Source organism: Macaca nemestrina, chromosome 20, assembly GCF_043159975.1.
Source record: "Macaca nemestrina isolate mMacNem1 chromosome 20, mMacNem.hap1, whole genome shotgun sequence".
Taxonomy (NCBI): Eukaryota; Metazoa; Chordata; class Mammalia; order Primates; family Cercopithecidae; genus Macaca; species Macaca nemestrina.
The window spans coordinates 2504002-2524355 of NC_092144.1; the positions used below are offsets into that span (position 1 = coordinate 2504002).

At 53.9% G+C, this 20354-nt stretch overlaps 1 protein-coding gene across 5 annotated transcripts; it reads left to right on the plus strand.

Moving 5' to 3' along the window:
• The first annotated feature begins 1578 nt into the window (after positions 1-1578).
• On the plus strand, positions 1579-20337 carry LOC105487221 (TLE family member 6, subcortical maternal complex member). 5 transcript variants are annotated; one of them, XM_071086352.1, is made up of 17 exons: positions 1579-1635; positions 2325-2432; positions 4556-4638; positions 6258-6303; positions 6879-6920; positions 12330-12392; positions 12484-12739; positions 12853-12875; positions 13219-13285; positions 13394-13470; positions 13586-13623; positions 14558-14810; positions 15032-15282; positions 17490-17631; positions 18649-18799; positions 19171-19247; positions 20032-20337. In XM_071086352.1, exons 2-17 carry the CDS (start codon positions 2382-2384, stop codon positions 20134-20136), a joined length of 1725 nt encoding a protein of 574 aa, XP_070942453.1. In that variant the 5' UTR covers positions 1579-1635; positions 2325-2381; the 3' UTR covers positions 20137-20337. The 5 variants fall into 5 exon arrangements, with proteins under 5 accessions (XP_070942453.1, XP_070942457.1, XP_070942456.1 ...); XM_071086356.1 differs by having other exon boundaries at positions 12859-12875; XM_071086355.1 differs by having other exon boundaries at positions 2347-2432.
• The last annotated feature ends 17 nt before the right edge of the window (positions 20338-20354 follow it).

Consider the following 20354-nt stretch of genomic DNA (forward strand, 5'->3'; position numbering starts at 1 on the left):
TTTTAGTAGATATAGGGTTTCACCATGTTGGCCAAGCTGGTCTCAAACTCTGGACCTCAGGTGATCCACCCACCTCTGCCTCCCAAAGTGATGGGATTACAGGCATGCACCACTGCGCCCGGCCCAATGTGGTGATTTCTAAGTAGGGATCTGAGGGAGTAAGGAGCCAGCCAGTGGCTGTCTGAGGGAGACTGTCCCTGGCAGAGCGAACCGCTAATGCCAGTACCAGGTTCTGGGCCAAACAGAAAGAATCTTGGGCTCTCACTACATATATATATTTTATATATATAATATATATACTTTATATATATTATATATACTTTATATGTTATACTTTATATGTTATATATGCTTTATATATGTATAACATATATATTTATATATTACATATACTTTATATATGTATAACATATACTTTATATATAATATATACTTTATATATGTACTGTATATGTAATATGTATGTTGGGGTTTTTTTTTTGAGATGGGGTCTTGCTCTGTTGCTCAGACTGGAGTGTGGGCTTACGCAATCCTCCTGCCTCAGCCTCCGCAGTAGCTGAGACTACAGGTGCATGACCACCACACTTGGCTAATTTTAAAATTTTTTTGTAGAGACGGGGTGTCACTGTAGTGCCCAGAGTGGTCTCCAACTCCTGGCCTCAAGCAATCCTCCCACCTCAGCCTTCGAAAGTGCTGGGATCACAGGTGTGAGCCATGGTGCTTTGCCTTCATATTTTGAATAGGCCGAAACAGAACTCCAGAATCCCCTTACCCCTAACCCCACCACCCCACATAGCAGGTTTCTCTCGCTCTGTAGCAACCCACTTACCTCTCTGAAATCATCCCAGGCGTGTTCGGAGTGCACGCAGCCCCGTTAGCCTCCCGGTCTTCTCCTGTAACCAGCCCAGCTCTGCCTGAGAGCTTCCACTATTCCCTCCATCTGGAATACCCACCACTCTCTCCCACCCCGGGCTTGGATCTGGCAATACTGTACCAGCCTCAGGGCCTCTGCTGTCTGGCTTTCTGCTCTCAGAGCCTTTGTCACTGGGCTGGGAGCTCCAATATGATAAATGCATAGCCCGGGGCTAGGACCATCAAGGGAACCCAGTAAGTTGGCTCCCGAAAGAGAACTAGAAGCTTCGTTTGCATTGCACGTTATTTAATATTGAGGAAAATATAATTAGCCCGTATCTAAGCATTGGGGTGAGAGCGCTAAAGATTGACCCCACCCACCTCCCACTCCTCACTTCCAGCCGTAAGCCACTTCCGGACAAGGCTAAAAATGAGTAAAACAATGCAACTACTCGCCACCTATCCTTCCCCAAGTTCCACCCTCCGAGCCTCAAGCCCCACGCCCTCCTAAATATCCCCGCCCCCGCTGGGACCCCAAATTGCCTAGAGCTCTGCAATTCCGCCCTTCCCGGCAGCGGGACCGAAAGGGTTAAGCGGAGGCTCCGGGCTCGCTGAGTGACAGCTTGGCCGGGAGCCGGGGAGAGCCGGCCAATCAGGGAGGGCGTACGCGACCCACGTGCGCAAACGGCCTCATGATTGGCCAGCGCCGCCAGATGCCTGCCCACCCCGAGCCCGAACCCACGTGCAGCTACTGCGCCTTCATTGATCCGCTTCGCGGTCCAGGTGGCGGCTGGGTGGGGCCTGGGCGGGACGGGGCAGGGACAGGGCGGGACAAGGCGGGGCCCGATGGGTCAAATGGCCCCCGGTGGGGGAAGGAGGAGTTTCCTCTTGGCCTGAACTTGGCTGACCTCGGCAGCTTCCGCCCTGTGAGGGACGTGAGTTGCCAGGCGTTTTCCTGGGGGTTGGGAGGACTCCAAGATTCCCGGGCCGGGGAAGGGGCTGCAGGGGTGTGGAAGGGCAGGACTGAGGCAAGGAAGGAGCTTGGTGCTGCAGCTGGGATGCAGGTGGAGGGAGGTCGTTTCTTCTGTCCGATGAATTCCGCCTAATGCACCTGGCTAACTCCTATTCATCCTTCAAAACCCCTTTCTAGTGATCTCCCTGCACTTTAGGAAATTGTCTCAAAACTAAGGTTGAGCTTTGGTGACCTTCCCTGGGCTCCCCCAGCAGGGAGTGTATGTGCACCATCCACCCCAACCTCCTAGGGTGAGGCCTGGGAGGCAGGGTTCAGTTCTTTCTGGGTCCCCGGCCCCACGAATCTGGGCAGCTGGAGGTATTGATAAGTGAGGACGGGACCTAGGGAACGCATGGGGGAACCGCAGGACTGGGGCCCTGGAGACTTACCAAACCGGGAGGTGCAGGTGGGGTAAGGGGTGGCTCCCTCCCTGACACTGCCTTATTTTCTGTCCTTCAAGACCTGCTGTCTCCTTGTTTTAGACTTTGGCTAAAGTCCTGGAGGCTACTGCCTGAAGATGACCTCTAGGGACCAGCCTAGCCCCAAGGGCCCCCCGAAAGGCACTTCGGTGAGGAGGGCATGGGGTGGGATCAGCCCTCAAGGGAAACCCAGCTCAGCCCAATGAGGTTCTGCCCCTTTCTCATCCTGTATCCACCTGTGACCTGGGCTGGCCTCGTCCAGGCCTCACAGCTGAAGACAATACCGGTCACTGCTACATTCAAGACAGGTGCCAAGGAGCCGTTTTTGTTTTTTTTTTAAATTAAGTGTAGGCTGGACACAGTGGCTCACAACTGTGATCTCAACATTTTGGGAGGCTGAGGCAGGAACATCATTTGAGCCCAGGAGTTTGAGACCAGCCTGGACAACATAATGAGACCCCCGTCTCTACAAAAAAAAATTAAAAGAATCAGCTGGGCCTAGTGACATGGGCCTGTCTGTAGTTGTAGCTACCCAGGAGGCTGAGGCAGAGGCTTCGCTTGAGCCCAAGGAGTTTGAGGCATTGCACTTCAGCCTTGGTGACAAAGTGAGATCCCATCTTTAAAAAAAATGTAGCTTCTAATCACATACGTGATAAAAAACACAGGAACACAGCACGTATTTGGTTAATATTTTACAAGCAATCCGGGCTCCCTGTACTTTATGTCCCAGAGATGACCATTTGTAAATTTAGGCTCTCAGGGCTGAGCAAACTCTCTTTTTTGTAAAGGGGTCAGATGAGGAATATTTTGTTTTGAGACTTTATGACTTTATTGTTTTTGAGACGGAGTCTCACACTGTCACCTCGGCTGGAGTGCAATGGCGCAATCTCGGCTCACCGCAACCTCCGCCTCCCGGGTTCAAGTGATTCTCCTGACTCACCTCCCGAGTCGCTGGGACTACAGGCACCTGCCACCATGACCACCAATTTTTTTTTTGTATTTTTAGTAGAGATGGGGTTTCACCATGTTGGCCCGTCTGGTCTTGAGCTCCTGACCTCGTGATCTGCCCGCCTCAGCCTCCCAAAGTGCTGGGATTACAGGCGTGAGCCACTGCACCTGGCCAAGAGACTTTATTTTATTGAGTCTTGCTCTTGTCGCCCAGGCTGGAGTGCAGTGGCACGATCTTGGCTCACTGCAACCTCCACCTCCCAGGTTCAAATGATTCTCCTGCCTCAACCTCCTGAGTAGCTGAGATTACAGGTGTGTGCCACCATGCTCGGCTAATTTTTGTATTTTTAGTAGAGACAGGGTTTTGCTGAGTTGCCTCGACTTGTCTCAAACTCCTGACCTCAGGTGATCTGCTCACCTCGGCCTCCCAAAGTGCTGGGATTACAGGCGTGAACCACCTTGCCTGGCCTTTTATTTTTAAAAATATTTTGTGCTTCTATTTTCATCACAAGAATGTGGTGAATATTTTAGACTTTAGGCCAAAGTGCAAAATGGAAGATGCTCTTTTAGGTACTGAAATAAGAGGACGGGCGCAGTGGTTCATGCCTGTAATTCTAGCACTTTGGGAGGCCGAGGCGGGTGGATCACGAGGTCAGGAGGTTGAGATCAGCCTGGCCAAGATGGTGAAACCCCATCTCTACTAAAAATACAAAAATTAGCCAGGCATGGTGGGAGGCGTCTGTAATCCCAGCTACTAGGAAGGCTGAGGCAGGAGAATCACTTGAACCTGGGAGGCAGATGTTGCAGTGAGCTGAGATTGTGCCCCTGCACTCTAGCCTAGGTGACAGCAAGACTTGGTTTCAAAAACAAAAACAAAAACCACAATTACTTTTGCATCAACCTAATACCTATACTCTGGTTGAGATGGAGACCTGGGGTCTTGAGTGTTTGGGGCATTGTAAGTTTTTTTTTTTTGTTTTTTTGTTTTGAGATAGTCTCGCTCTGTCACCCAGGCTGGAGTGCAGTGGCGCAATCTGGGCTCACTGCAAGCTCCGCCTCCCGGTTTCACGCCATTCTCCTGCCTCAGCCTCCCGAGAAGCTGGGACTACAGGCGCCCGCCACCTCGCCCGGCTAGTTTTTTGTATTTTTTTTTTTTTTTTTTAGTGGAGACAGGGTTTCACCGTGTTAGCCAGGATGGTCTCGATCTCCTGACCTCGTGATCCGCCCGTCTCAGCCTCCCAAAGTGCTGGGATTACAGGCGTGAGCCACCTGTGCCCGGCCAGGGCATTGTAAGTTTTATGTAACCTTGCTTTGACCTTTCCAGCCCTGTCCTGGGATCTCGAACTCTGAGAGCTCTCCACCACTGAATTATCAAGGCATTCTAAATCGGCTCAAGCAATTCCCCAGGTGAGAGCAATTCCAGGGGCTGGCGGTCCCACGCTGGGAAGGGGTCCCACCTGGCCTCTCTCCTTGGGGTCCTAGTGAGTGGTCTAGAAACTGCTGGCCCAAGAGACAGGCTCAGGAACAGGAAGCCATGCAGATACCCAGCATGGAGAACCCAGCAATACCCATCCCAGCTTTTGTTTCATATGTTGATTTTCCTGTGCGACATGGATTTGTTGGCATTCAATTTTATTGTTGAAAAATACTGCAATGGCTGCCTGTGGTGGCCCGCACCTGCAATCCCAGTACTTTGGGAGGCAGAGGCGGGTGGATCACTTGAGGTCAGGAGCTCGAGATCAACCTGGCCAACATGGTGAAAGCCCGTCTCTACAAAAATTAGCCAGGCGTGGTGGCGGGTGCCTGTAATCCCAGCTGAGGCAGGAGAATCTCTTGAACCCAGGAGGCGGAAGATTGCAGTGAGCCGGGTTCACACCGCTGTACTCCAGCCTAGGCTACAGAGTGAGACTCCATCTCAAAAAAAAAAAAAAAACAAAAAACACTGCATGGGCTGGGTACAATGGTTTGTACCTGTAATCCCAGCACTTTGGGAGGCAGAGGCAGGAGGATCGCTTGAGCCCGGAGTTTAATACCAGCCTTGGCAACATAGTGAGGCACCATATCTTAAAAAATAAAAATCTGAGTGTGGTGGTGCATACCTGTAGTCCCAGCTACTCAGGAGACTGAGGCAGGAGGATCATCTGAGCCCAGGAGTTGGAGGCTGCAGTGAGCCATGATTGTACCACTGCACCCTCGCCCGAGCAACAGGGTGAGATTCTGTTTCAAAAAAAGAAATTGAAGAAAGTGGCAGGGTGGGGCGCGGTGGCTCATGCCTGTAATCCCAGCACTTTGGGAGTCCAAGGTGGGCGATCACCTGGGGTCAGGAGTTTGAGACCAGCCTGGCCACCATGGTGAAACACTTTCACCATTAAAAATAAAAAATTAGCTGGGCGTGGTGGTGGGTGCCTGTAATCCCAGCTACTTGGGAGGCTGAGGTGGGAGAATCTCTTGAACCCGGGAGGCGGAGGTTGCAGTGAGCCGAGACCGTGCCACTATACTCTAGCCTGGGTGACGAGAGACTGTCTCAAAAAAAAAAAAAGGAAAAGAATATACTGGCCGGGCGCGGTGGCTCACGCCTGTAATCCCAGCACTTTGGGAGGCCGAGGCGGGCGGATCACAAGGTCAGGAGATCGAGACCACGGTGAAACCCCGTCTCTACTAAAAATACAAAAAAAAAAAATTAGCCGGGCGTGGTTGTGGGCGCCTGTAGTCCCAGCTACTCGGGAGGCTGAGGCAGGAGAATGGCGTGAACCCGGGAGGCGGAGCTTGCAGTGAGCCGAGATCGCGCCACTGCACTCCAGCCTGGGCGACAGAGCGAGACTCCGTCTCAAAAAAAAAAAAAAAAAAAAAAGAATATACTGCATTAAAATCTTTATTGAACTTCTTGACACTGCCTTAAATTTGGCTTCGGGAGCCAATGCCTTCCAGCTTCGTTGAGACCCTCCCTAGGAGTTGAGGGCGGGGCTTACTCTGGGGAAGGGGTCCTGAAGTCACAGGTCTTCCAGCCTCTCCTCTTTCCCCCTCAGGTTTTCTCCTCATTTTGCTGCGGAATTGGAGAGCATTTACTACTCGGTGAGCCAGACCCAGGCAGCCCCAACCAAGGAGGGCCCCACTGGGACAAGCCAAAGCAGTGGTTTCACAGCCCTGCCTCCTGAGTGCCCTAGAGAGGCTCTTTTCAGCCAGGCACTGTGCCTCACGCCTGTAATCCCAGCACTTTGGGAGGCCAAGGCATGTGGATCACCTGAGGTCAAGAGTTTGAGACCAGCCTGGCCAACATGGTAGAGCCCCTGTCTGTACTAAAAATACAAAAATTAGCCGGGCATGGTGGTAGGTGCCTGTAATACCGGCTACTCGGGAAGATGAGGCAGGAGAATCGTTTGAGCCCGGGAGGCAGAGGTTGCAGTGAACTGAGATCACACTGTACTCCAGCCCAGGCGACAGAGCAAGATTCCCTCTCAGAAAAAAAGTAGGGACCATACATCAGCGTATTATGAAAGTAAAAGAGAAAACAAGGTGAAAACAAAAATTTTTTTAAGGTGGGGGCAGGGGGTGGAGTAGGGACCAGAGAGGTAGAGCAACTTGCCCAGGGTCACACAGCATTCACACCCAGACCACCTCCTGATGGGATCCCTGTTTTCCCTTTGCAGCTGCACAAGATCCAGCAGGATGTGGCAGAACATCACAAGCAGGTGGGTGACCAGGAGCTCAGGGGTGCGGCTGTCCCTCCGTGAAAGGCATGAGAAAGGACAGAGGTGGGGCCGGGCACAGTGGTTCATGCCTGCAATCCCAGCACTTTGGGAGGCTGAGGAGGGCAGATCACTTGAGGTCAGGAGTTTGAGACCAGCCTGGCCAACATGGTGAAACCCCGTCTCTACTAAAAATACAAAAATTAGCCGGGTGTGGTGGTGGGCACCTCTAGTCCCAGATACTTGGGAGGCTGAGGCAGGAGAATAGCTTGAACCCGGAAGGTAGTGATTGCAGTGAGGCGAGATTGTGGCACTGCACTCCAGCCTGCGTGACCGAGTGAGACTCTGTCTCAAAAAAAAATAAAAGGGGGGCGATGGTGAAGACAGGGAGGGGACGGGGCAGGTCATGCAGAGCCTTGTGAGCCATGGGAAAGACTTGGGCTTTGACCCCAAGGGAGGTGGGAGCCACAGAGGACTGCTGGCAGAGGAGGGACATACCCTGACTTGGAATCCCCCATGATATTAGCGGAGGCCCCGTATCTTGGGGAGCATCTCCAGTCCTGTCTGAGCTTCTTCCAAGAGAGGGTCAGTCCTGCTCCTTCCGCTCCCTGGGCCCCTGCACGACCTAGATGCCGGTCAGTTGCTTTGGATAGAGAGAGCCCGTGATGGGGCAGGCACCCGCTGTGTTCCTCTGCGTGTCTGAGTGTTCAATGAGGGGCCATAGCACATGGGAGCGAGGGGAGCTCTGCATGGGGAGGGGGGGTGCCCAGGCTCCCACCTGCCAACCCAGGGTGCCTGGCCCAAGCTGAAGTACGCCTTCCAGCCCTGCCCGTCCTCCCGCCACCTGGCCTTTTCTCCCAGGCACTGGCAGGATTTTCCGCCTGTGCCAGATGTAACTGGCAGGGGCCCAGGGCCGTGTCTGCAACTTAGCAGGGCCTGGGAGGAGAGGGGGGCAGCGGAGGGAACAGGGTGAGGGGGGCCAGGAAGCAACCAAAACATGGTTATTCATTCAACAGATATTTATCCGTCACCTCCTTGCCAAATACTATTGTAGAAGCCAGCAAAATAGCAAAGAACAACGCAGAGCTTTCCACCCTTGGGGCGAGTGGAGCCTGGTAGATGGAGTGTTAGAGGGTGAGGACTGGGCAAGGTGGGGGGTGGAAGAGAGCAGCCCCCAGGGGACTGGGGAGGCCAGGGTGGGTGAGGGTTGCAATTCAGGGTGTGGGGAAGGCATGTGAGAAGGTGATATCTGAGCGGACGCTTAAAGGACATCAAAGAGGAAGTGTGGCTGTCTGGGATGGGAGGGATATCTCAGGCAGAGGGCACAGCCTGTGCAAAGGCCCTGAGGCAGGATGGCATCTGTCGTGTTGGTGCTGAAGGCACTGCGAGGGGACCCGAGTGGCTGGAGCAGAGTGAGAGAAGGAGGGGGGCAGGGTAGGCCACACGGTGCCCTGTGAGCTTCAGGGAGGACTTGGACTTGAACCCCAAGGGAGGGAGGTGGGAACCATGGAGGGCTGCAGAGGACAGAGGACAGGCGCTGGCTACTGCAGAGAGGACAGAAGGGGAGGGATGAGGACAGAAGCCCGGGAACCAGTTAAGACAGTCCAGGTGTGGAATGCTGGTTGCTTAGTGATGAGAAATAATTGAATAATTGCGGACGCGTTTTGGGAGGAACCTGACCACAACTGCTGAGCGTCGGGATACGCAGGGGATGAGGGCCCCAAAGGAGCCACTTAGGATAGAGCCAGACCCAGGAGGGTCCTTGCCTAGCCCCCACTGCAGGAGGCCCCAGGATCCCTGGCAGCCCAGTCTGGCCTGTGTTCCTGGGCAGCCCGCTTCCCCCACCCCCTGCTTCCAGTTCCGGGCTTTCCCAGCCTCCTTGCTGCGCTTTTAAAATCCCCATCAGCGCGCAGCCCCCTCCTCCGCCAGCCCGCCTGCCACTCTCCCCCGGGAGGACCTGCTAGCAGGCAGCAGGGAGCCACACTTTTCATGCTGAGCGCATTAAAGTGCCGGTAAATTGCGCATTAACGAGGCGGGGTGAATTGGAGAGGGCTCCCCTGGGCTTTGCTGCTGCTGGGCGGGCTCAGCTGGGAAATCCATCACTGGCTGCCCCAGCAGACAGCAGCCTGGAGCGCCCCGCAGGGCTCCGATGGAGGATCTCCCCTCCCCACCCCTCCCTCCGCCTTCCTACTAAGGAAACAGACAGGTAGCCTGTTTGTAGAAAAAACTTATGGGATCACTCACCTTGCTTTCTTTTTTTGTGGTTGTTTTGACGGATCAGGCTCTGGCTCCCAGGCTGGGGTGCAGTGGCAGGATCTCAGCTCACTGCAACCTCTGCCTCCTGGGTTCTACCCATTCTCCTGCCTCAGCCTCCCTAGTAGCTGGGATTACAGGCATGGGCCAGGGCCACCACACCTGGCTAACTTTTATATTTTTAGTGGAGACGGGGTTTTGCCATGTTGGCCAGGCTGGTCTCGAACTCCTGACCTCAGGTGGTCCGCCCGCCTCAGTCTCTCAAAGTGCTGGAATTACAGGTGTGAGCCATTGTACCTGGCTAGTTTCTTTATACTTTGAACATGGCTACTAGACATTTCATATGCATGACTATATTAATATATGATTCCAATTATACGTGTACTGGATGGTGTTGATCTAGATTTTATTGTTTACTGGGAAACTACATTTAAATTTGAGATTGGCAGTGGTCAGATGACTTGATTATTGTTGTTTGTTGGTTTTAAATAAAAAACACCAGACTGGGTGCGGTGGCTCACACCTGTAATCCAAGCACTTTGGGAGGCTGAGGCGGGCGGATCGCCTGAGGTCAGGAGTTCGAGACCAGCCTGGCCAACATGGAGAAACCTCGTCTCTACTAAAAATATAAAATTAGCTGGGCATGGTGGCGGGTGCCTGTTATCCCAGCTACTTGTGAGGCTGAGGCAGGAGAATTGCTTTAACCCAGGAGGCAGAGGTTACAGTGAGCAGAGATCGTGCCTCTGCACTCCAGCCTGGGTGACAGAGCAAGACTGTCTCAAAAGAGAAAAAAAAATTACTGACCTATTTCTATCAATTCTCTCCAGCAGGTAACCCTCAGTTTCTTAGTATCTTTCCAAAGTTTAAGCAAATGCTGCTTTGCTGCTTGAAGCCTTTTTTTTTTTTTTTTTTTTTTTTTTTTTTTTTTTTTTGAGACAAAGTCTTGCTCTGTTGCCCAGGCTGGAGTGCAGTGGCACGATCTTGGCTCACTGCAAGCTGCACCTCCCGGGTACCTGCCATTCTCCTGCCTCAGCCTCCCAAGTAGCTGGGACTACAGGTGCCCGCCACCAAGCCTGGCTAAATTTTTTTTTTTGTATTTTTTAGTAGAGACAGGGTTTCACCCACTGTGCCTGGCCTGCTTGAAGCTATTTTAAGCAAAGGGTGGTGGTGGGCAGGTTTTCTTTTTAAAACATCCCAAAAAGGGATTACAGGTGTGGTGGCTCACACCTGTAATCCCAGCACTTTGGGAGACCCAGGCAGGAGAATCATCTGAGCTCAGGAGTTCAAGACCAGCCTAGCCAACATGGTGAAACCCTGGCTCTACTTAAAAATACAAAAATCAGCCGGGCACGGTGGCTCACACCTGTAAACCCAGCACTTCGGGAGGCTGAGGCAGGCAGATCATGAGGTCAGGAGATTGAGACCATCCTGGCTAACACGGTGAAACCCCGTCTCTACTGAAAATACAAAAAAAAAATTAGCCAGGCGTGGTAGCGGGCGCCCGTAGTCCAGCTACTCGGGAGGCTGAGGCAGGAGAATGGCATGAACCTAGGAGGTGGAGCTTGCAGTGAGCCGAGATCACACTGCTGCACTCCAGTCTGGGTGACAGAGAAGACTCCATCTCAAAAAAAAAAAAAAAAAAAATCAGCCGGTGTGGTGGCACACACCTGTAATCCCAGCTACTTGGGCGTCTGAGGCAGGAGAATTGCTTGAACCTGGGAGACAGAGGTTGCAGTGAGCCGAGATCACATCACTGTACTCCTGCCTGGGCAACAGAGTGAGACTCAGTCTTAAAAAAAAAAAAAAAAAAAAAAAAAAATGGCCGGGCGCGGTGGCTCAAGCCTGTAATCCCAGCACTTTGGGAGGCCGAGACGGGCAGATCACGAGGTCAGGAGATCGAGACCATCCTGGCTAATATGGTGAAACCCCGTCTCTACTAAAAATACAAAAAACTAGCCGGGCGAGGTGGCGGGCGCCTGTAGTCCCAGCTACTCGGGAGGCTGAGGCAGGAGAATGGCGTAAACCCGGGAGGCGGAGCTTGCAGTGAGCTGAGATCCGGCCACTGCACTCCAGCCTGGGCAACAAAGCGAGACTCCGTCTCAAAAAAAAAAAAAAAAAAAAAAAAGTCGGGGCATGGTGGCTCAAGCCTGTAACCCCAGCACTTTGGGAGGCCGAGATGGGCGGATCACGAGGTCAGGAGATCGAGACTATCCTGGCTAACACGGTGAAACCCCATCTCTACTAAAAAAAAACAAAAAACTAGCCAGGCGTGGTGGCGGGTGCCTGTAGTCCCAGCTACTCGGGAGGCTGAGACAGGAGAATGGCCTAAACCCGGGAGGCGGAGCTTGCAGTGAGCTGAGATATGGCCACTGCACTCCAGCCTGGGCGACGGAGCTAGACTGTGTCTCAAAAAAAAAAAAAAAAAAAAAAGATATATGCCAGGTGCGGTAGGCCGGGTGCGGTGGCTTACACCTGTTATCCCAGCACTTTTGGGAGGCAGAGGTGGGAGGATCACTTGAGGCCAGGAATTCAAGACCAGCTTGGGCAATATAATGAGACCCCCATTTCTACAAAAAATGTATTTAAATTAGCTGAGCATGGTGGTGCACACCTGTAACCCCAGCTACTCAGGAGCTGAGTAGGAGGGATGGGAGGATCACTTGAGCCTGGGAGGTGGAGAGTACAGTGAGCTGTCGTCGCTCCACTGCACTCCCGCCTGGGTGTCAGAGTAAGATCTTAGCTCCAAAAAAGTAGATGAAGGCCGGGGGTAGTGGCTTACACCTGTAATCCCAGCACTTAGCGAGACTGAGATGGGCAGATCACTTGAGGTCAGGAGTTCAAGACCAGCCTGGCCAACATGGTGAAACCCATCTTTACTAAAAATAAAAAAATTAGCTGGGCGTGGTGGCGGGCACCTGTAATCCCAGCTACTCAGGAGGCTGAGGCAAGAGACTCACTCGAACCTGGGAGGTGGAGGTTGCAGTGAGCCGAGATGGTGCCACTGCATTCCCGCCTGGGCAACGCAGTGAGACTCGGTCTCAAAAAAAGAAAAAAGTAGATGCGAGAACCTCCTTTGACAGGTGGGGATAACCATGCTGTAGGGTTGCAAACCCTTAACTGCAACAACGTGTAACTGTTTTGCTGCCAACCTCCCTCTAGATAGGAAACTTCTTACAGATTGTGGAGAGCTGCAGCCAACTCCAGGGTGTCCAGTCTGAGCAGGTGGGTGTCTGGGTCTTCGAGGAGGGGAGGGGACAGGTTTGGGTGAAGGTACATCCTCAAAGCTGTCACCACCTCATTCCTGCTGGGCCAGGTCTCCCCTGCTGAACCGGTCAGCCCTGGGACGCCCCGGCAGGCGGAGAACAAGACCCCGCAGGAGTCAAGCTTTGAGGACATCATGGCCACCAGGTCCTCCGACTGGCTCCGGCGGCCTCTGGAGGCGGACGACCAGCCGGAGACCCAGCTGTTCTGGGACAAGGAGCCTTGGTTTTGGCACGACACTCTGACAGAGCAACTCTGGCGGATTTTTGCCGGCGTCCGAGATGAGAAGGCAAAGCCCAGAGACAGACGTGAGTGTCCCCGAGGCTGAGAGGGAAGGGGCGGCCGCAGGCTGCATCCCAGGGGCTGTGCAGTGAACTCTGCTGTTCTCTCTCTGTCCCCCTCCTCCTCTCCGTTGTCATAGAGACAGAGCAGGCACCAGGCCTGGTGAGTAAACAACCTCGGCCCTACCTGGAGGGGTGGGCTTCCAGGCAGACAGTTGGGTTCCCCCAGGTGAAGGCACCTGGGGTTCCTGTGCAATTTGCCTGCCTTCGGTCCTGCCCCTCGGGTCGCCCGGGGGGGCACTTGGGTGATCCAGGAGGCTATACTGGAGCAGCCTAGGACCCACAGCCCAGGGCTTCCAGGACCCTATACCCTGACACCTTCTCTGCAACTCTGCCTGGACCCGGAGATGGGACCCCAGGCAGTTGACAAGCCCTGTGCACGCTGCCCAGGAATCCCTGAGGGTTTCTGGTCCTAACAGGCCTAATGAGACTTTTCCATTTCCCAGGGGCAGGAAAGCAAGACGCTGGGATCCTGTGACCCAGGAGCGGACCCGTGTCCCGAAGATGCCTCCAGTAATCCCAGCGGGCGGGGGCCGACAGACTCCAGGCGGGATGGGGTCGGGGGCAGCCTGCGCTTAGGAGCCAATGCAAGTCGCTTAGTCCCTCTTGTCTCCCGACTAGCCCCCAGACCACCTGAGACCTCCTCCAGCCCCGCCAATGGTTCCCAAGACAGGAACACAAGGTGTCGTGTGGTCCAGGTGAGACCCAGGCCCGAGCTGGTAGCCCAGCATGAAGGCGGCCCAGGTGGGGTAGAGGAGGTGGACACAGATGTGTGGGGAGCCTGGGGGCAGCTGTGATCTCCCCCACCTACAGGAGCCTCCAGGAAGAGCCTCTCCGTTTCTACAGTCCATGTAAGTGTCTGCACTGTTCGCTTTTGGGCGGGGTGAGGGTCAGCGGGAATTCCTTCCTGTCTATACTTCTGTTCCTGGCACATAGAGGGGAACAGAGGTGTCAGACTTTCTTCCCCCTTTCCCATCACTACTCTGCCATCCTCTCCAACAGCAGCTGCAGAGGCTGGGTAGAAAAGTGCAGTGTTAGGCCAGGCGCGGTGGCTCATGTCTGTAATCCCAGCACTTTGGGAGGCCGAGGCGGGCAGATCACAAGGTCAGGAGATCGAGACCATCCTGACTAACACGGTGAAACCCCATCTCTACTAAAAATCCAAAAACTTAGCCGGGCGTGGTGGCGGGCGCCTGTAGTCCCAGCTACTTGGGAGGCTGAGACAGGAGAATGGTATGAACCTGGGAGGCGGAGCTTGCAGTGAGCTGAGATAACCCCTACTGCATTCCAGCCTGGGTGACAGAGCAAGATTCCATCTCAAAAAAAAGTTCATTGTTAGGTTCACAGGATTGTCGCCCCAATACCGGGCTCAAGGCATTTGGGGAAGACATTTTCATGGAAGGGGGTGGGGTGTAGCTGTGTTAGAACTGGATGCAGATTGTTGCAACCTTGTGGAGTGACGCTGGGAGAACCCAGATATGGGGCAAAGAAAGCTTCTGGGGAAGGGGCATAGTAGCTAGGACCCTAAAGGATGAATAGGAGTTCTCCCTCCTGGAGCAAAGCAGTCTGGGAAGAAAGCAGAAGTATTTAGAGGGCTGTGGCAAAGGGACAGTACTTGAAGGAATGTGAGCAGGACATTTGGGGAGTCTGAGGGTAAAACAAGACCTTGAGAGGGGGATCAAAATCTGAAAAAGAATGAAGCCCCTCTAGGCCTTGATGTGTGGCTCCCACCGGGCAAAGGGGGCTCACAGGCAGGTCAGTTACCCCAAGGCCTCCCCTCCCAAGATCCTGGGACCCTGAGGACTTTGAAGATACATGGAAGAGGCCAGATGCCTTGCCTGGGCAGTCTAAGAGACTCGCCGTCCCGTGCAAACTGGAGAAGATGCGGATTTTGGCACATGGGGAGCTCGTGGTCGCCACAGCCATCAGCAGCTTCACGCGGCACGTGTTCACCTGTGGCAGAAGAGGCGTCAAGGTGTGGAGCCTGACTGGCCAGGTGGCTGAGGACAGGTTCCCAGAGAGCCACCTGCCTGTACAGGTGAGGGTAGCCTTGGTTTCCTGGGGTGCAGGGCTTTTGGGAACAGGGGGTTTGAGGTTTGAGTCTGGGAGAGCCCAGATGGTGGAGAGAGGGCTTCCAGGGAAAAGGGGCATAATAGCTAGGAACCTAAAGGATGAATAGGAGTTCGCTCTCCTGAGGCAAAGCAGTCCAGGCAGAACGCCACAGGGGGCGACAGCTCACGGTGACTCTGCCCATCCCAGACCCCTGGGGCCTTCCTGCGTACCTGCCTGCTGTCCTCAAACAGCAGGAGCCTGCTCACCGGTGGTTACAACCTGGCCAGCGTGAGTGTGTGGGACCTGGCGGCACCCTCCCTGCACGTGAAGGAGCAGTTACCCTGTGCAGGTCTCAACTGCCAGGCCCTAGACGCCAACCTGGATGCCAACCTGGCCTTTGCCAGCTTCACCAACGGCGTGGTCAGGATCTGGGACCTGCGGGATCACAGTGTGGTCAGGTGTGTTTGAGGGGTGGGCAGGGGCAGCATCCTGTTTCCAGCCTCCTGTGGCCACCTCCGCCCACCTTCCTGCCACCACCTCTGCCCACCTTCCTGCTGCCACCTGAATCTGGGATATAGCACTCTCCCAGCCAAAGCCCCTTGCCCCCTTGAACTTGCATTTGAGAAAGTTGGAGGTGCGGACTTGACTCTTGGCTGGACTGCATTCCTTGCATGCCAGGGCATTTTACTTTTTGTCTGTCTCAGTTTTCCCACCTGGACACAGGATGTGACAGCCCCGAATTCAAAGGCTTGTTAGAAGGGCAAATTTGTTGTAAAAATATAAAACAGCAGGCTAGGCGTGGTGCCTCGAAAATGTAAATCCAGCACTTTGGGAGGTCAAGACGGGAGAAATGCGTAAGCCCAGGAGTTCGAGATTAACCTGGGTAACATAATGAGACCCCATATCTATTTATAAATATGTATAGGCCGGGCACGGTGGCTCAAGCCTGTAATCCCAGCACTTTGGGAGGCCGAGACGGGCGGATCACGAGGTCAGGAGATCGAGACCATCCTGGCTAACACGGTGAAACCCCGTCTCTACTAAAAAATACAAAAAAACTAGCCGGGTGTGGTGGCGGGTGCCTGTAGTTCCAACTACTCGGGAGGCTGAGGCAGGAGAATGGCGTGAACCCAGGAGGCGGAGCTTGCAGTGAGCTGAGTTCCAGCCACTGCACTCCAGCCTGGGCGGCAGAGCAAGACTCCGTCTCAAAAAAAAGAAAAAAAAAATGTATATATAAATTAGCTGGGCACAGTGGCTCACACCTGTATTCCCAGCACTTTGGGGGAGGCCAAGGTGGGCAGATCACGAGGTCAGGAGATCAAGACTATCCTAGCTAACATGGTGAAACCCTGTCTCTACTAAAAATACAAAAAAATTAGCCGGGCGTGGTGGTGGGCGCCTGTAGTCCCAGCTACTCAGGAGGCTGAGGCAGGAGAATCGCTTGAACCCGGGAGGCGGAGCTTGCAGTGAGCTGAGATCTGTGCCACTGCACTCCAGCCTGGGCGATAGAGCGAGACTCCGTCTCAAAAAAAAGAAAACAACATATATATAATATGTATATATTATATATAACAGGCTGGGCGCAGTGGCTCACGTCTGTAATCCCAGCACTTTCGGAGACTGAGGTGGGTGGATCACCTGAGGTCAGGAGTTCGAGACCAGCCTGACCAACATGGTGAAACCTCATCTCTACTAAAGATGCAAAAATTAGCCAGGTGTGGTGGCACACACCTGTAATCCCAGCCACTTAGGAGGCTGAGGCACTAAAATTGTTTGAATCCAGGAGGCAGAGGTTGCAGTTAGCTGAGATCATGCTGCTACACTCCAAACTAGGCAATAAAATGAGACTCCATCTCATAAAAATATATATATATACACACACACACATATATACACACACATATATATATGCATATATACACGTACATACATATATACACATGTATATGTGTGTATATGTGTATATATACACATGCATGCCAGGCATGGTGGCTCATGCCTATAATCCCAGCACTTTGGGAGGCCGAGGCAGGCAGATCACCTGAGGTCGGGAATTTGAGACCAGCCTAACATGGAGAAACCTCATCTCTACTAAAAATACATAGTCAGGCGTGGTGGTCCATTCCTGTAATCTCAGCTACTCGGGAGCCTGAGGTGCTAAAGTCACTTGAACCCGGGAGGCAGAGGTTGCAGTGAGCCGAGATCGTGCTGCTGCACTCCAGCCTGGGCAACAAAACGAGACTCCATCTAAAAAATACATGTAAAATATGTATATAATATATAAAATATCTATCAGCATGTTTGCAGGAAGCAATGACTGATGTAAAATACAGCACACCACCCGTCCACCACTATTCCCCTTCCTGCTTGAAGGGATTCCTGTAGACCTGCCTTGGAACTTGGGTAGATTCAGGATAAAAGAGGCAAGGGGAGGCCTGGGTGAGACCAAGGGGAGGCCCAGGTGGATGGAGAAGGGAGACTGAGGGCTGCAAGGGGCCGTCACTAGATCCTGTGTCCATTTTCTGCCAACTTTGATACTCTGTGAAGGCAGAGATTTGTGGGTGGTGGCACCGTCCTTTTCATGCCCAAATGTAGTGACTGGTGTTTCTGGGGGCCCAAACCTCAGAGTCTTGGCCTGATTGCCTCCCGATGTCCCTTCTGCCAGGGACCTCACAGGTTACCCTGATGGAGTCAAGAGTATGGTGGTCAAGGGCTACAACATCTGGACTGGGGGGCTGGATGCCTGTCTGCGGTGCTGGGACCAGAGGACCATCATGAAGCCTGTGGAGTACCAATTTGAGTCTCAGGTGCGTGGAGGCTGGGATGGGGTCTGCTCGGCCAGGCATCCTCTGGTCCTCACATTAAAAAATGAGGTTGAGGCCGGGCACGGTGACTCATGCCTGTAATCCTAGCACTTTGGGAGGCCGAGGCGGGTGGATCTCCTGAGGTCGGGAGTTTGAGACCAGCCTGGCCAACATAATGAAACCCCATGTCTATTAAAAATACAAAAATGAGGCCGGGCGCGGTGGCTCAAGCCTGTAATCCCAGCACTTTGGGAGGCCGAGGCGGGCGGATCACAAGGTCAGGAGATCGAGACCACAGTGAAACCCCGTCTCTACTAAAAATACAAAAAATTAGCCGGGCGCGGTGGCGGGCGCCTGTAGTCCCAGCTACTCAGGAGGCTGAGGCAGGAGAATGGCGGGAACCCGGGAGGCAGAGCTTGCAGTGAGCCGAGATCGCGCCACTGCACTCCAGCCTGGGCAACAGCGTGAGACTCCGTCTCAAAAAAAAAAAAAAAAAAAAAAAAAAAATACAAAAATGAGGGCTGGACACGGAGGCTCACACCTGTAATCTCAGCCCTTTGGGAGGCCAAGGTAGGCGGATCATTTTAGGTCAGAAGTTCAAGACCAGCCTGACCAACATGGTGAAACCCCGTCTCTACTAAAAAATACAGAATAATTAGCCGGGCGTGGTGGTGCATGCCTGTAATCCCAGCTTCCCGGGAAGCTGATGCAGGAGAATCGCTTGAACCCCGGGAGGCGGAGGTTGCAGTGAGCCAAGATCATACCTTTGCACTCCAGCCTGGCAACAGAGCGAGACTGCATCTCAAACACTCATGCTGTATTGGGTGCAAAGTAGGGAAGACTCTCCATTTTACAGACCAACAAACTGAGGCACAGGTAGGAAGTCGCTTGTCCCAGGGCTGCACAGCTAGAAAGGGGTCAGTCACTCGGCCTCCAGGGTAGGTCCCCAGGCTCCTGCCTGCTTCCTGGGCCAGGCTGGGACCTAACCAGGTTCCTCCCTCCCCATTGCCCATTACCCAGATAATGAGCCTGTCCCACAGCCCCCAGGAGGACTGGCTGCTGCTGGGCATGGCCAATGGCCAGCAGTGGCTGCAGAGCACCAGCGGGAGCCAGCGGCACATGGTGGGACAGAAAGACAGCGTCATCCTGAGCACCAAGTTCTCCCCCTTTGGTAAGCGGCTGGTGGAAGGTGGGGGGACTCCCCTGCAGCCCCCAGCCTCCCACAAGACCCCACCCAACCCTCTAGGACACCTCAGAACCCATCTGTAGCAGAAACAAGTTTTGGGGATGCTGTTGCCTGGGGATGAGGGAGGGAAGGGGGTGGGTGCCTGTGCCCTCCCCACCCCATGGCCCTTGCCCCCACAATGGCCCTTCCCCCATCCCCATGGCCCTTCCCCCCTGACTCCCTGCCCCCAGCGTGGTCCTTCTCCCCCACCCCCACCCCCCTGCCCCCAGCATGGTCCTTCTCCCCCATCCCCGCCCCCCTGCCCCCGGCGTGGTCCTCCCCCCACCTTCAGCTGCTGGTGTCCCCATTTCTCCCAGGCCAGTGGTGGGCAAGCGTTGGGATGGACGACTTCCTTGGTGTCTACAGCATGCCAACAGGGACAAAGGTGTTCCAGGTACTGCGATGGGCTGGGGGCAGGACCTGGGGGGCGGCCCCAAAGGGACCATGTTTACAGCCTGGGCAACACAGCAAGACACTGTCTCTACAAACAGTTTAAAAATTAGCCAGGTGTGGTGGCTCATGGCTTTAATCCCAGCATTTTGGGAGGCTGATGCGGGAAGATGCCTTAAGCTTAGGAGTTCGAGACCAGCCTGGCCAACATAGTGAGACCCCATCTCTATAAAAAATAATTAGCTGAGCCGGGCGCAGTGGCTCACGTCTGTAATCCCAGCACTTTGGGAGGCCGAGGCAGGTGGATCATGAGGTCAGGAGATTGAGACCATCCTGGCTAACACGGTGAATCCCCGTCTCTACTAAAAATACAAAAAATTAGCCGGGCGTGGTGGTGAGCACCTGTAGTCCCAGCTACTTGGGAGGCTGAGGCAGGAGAATGGTTTGAGCCCAGAAGACAGAGCCTGCAATGAGCAGAGATTGTGCCACTGCACTGCAGCCTGGGCAACAGAGCGAGACTCCGTCTCAAAAAATAAAATGATAATTAGCTGAGTGTGGTGGTGTGCACCTGTGGTCCCAGCTACTTGGGAGGCTGAGGCAGGAAGATTGCTCGAGTCCAGGAAGTCAAGGCTGCAGTGAGCTGAGATTGTACCACTGCACTCCCGCCTGGGCAACAGAGCAGGACCTTGTCTGTCTTCGAAGAGACGATGCTTCATGCTTGAGCTAACGGGTAGAGACCAGGGGTGTGTAAGCCCTACCCCAGTTCACTGCCCACTGCCCCCCTCCAGGTGCCCGAGACGTCCCCAATCACGTGCTGTGACATCTCTTCCAACAACCGCTTCATTGTCACAGGCTCCGGGGAGCACGCCTCCGTGTACCAGATCACCTACTGAGGGGCCTCGCTGCTGTCATCCAACTCCGGCTCCTCTTTGCATCCACCTTTTTTTTTTTTCCCCCAACCAGGGGGGGTCATGGTGGAGGGAAGTGGGAAGGATCTCCTATGGCATCGCACAATCCAGTCTGTGGTGTACAGACTGACCGCCGTCACCTGTAATAAAGCACCCGGGAAAGGCAGAGAGTGGACGTGTCCTGTCCTCTGAAGGGAAAGGGG

Excerpts from the sequence above, each read along its gene's own strand:
- LOC105487221 (XM_071086352.1), top strand. The coding sequence starts at position 2,382 with ATGACCTCTAGGGACCAGCCTAGCCCCAAGGGCCCCCCGAAAGGCACT. Across the intron at positions 12,393-12,483 it reads AGGGTGTCCAGTCTGAGCAG|GTCTCCCCTGCTGAACCGGT; the intron begins GTGGGTGTCTGG and ends CTGCTGGGCCAG. Across the intron at positions 18,800-19,170 it reads CACCAAGTTCTCCCCCTTTG|GCCAGTGGTGGGCAAGCGTT; the intron begins GTAAGCGGCTGG and ends CATTTCTCCCAG.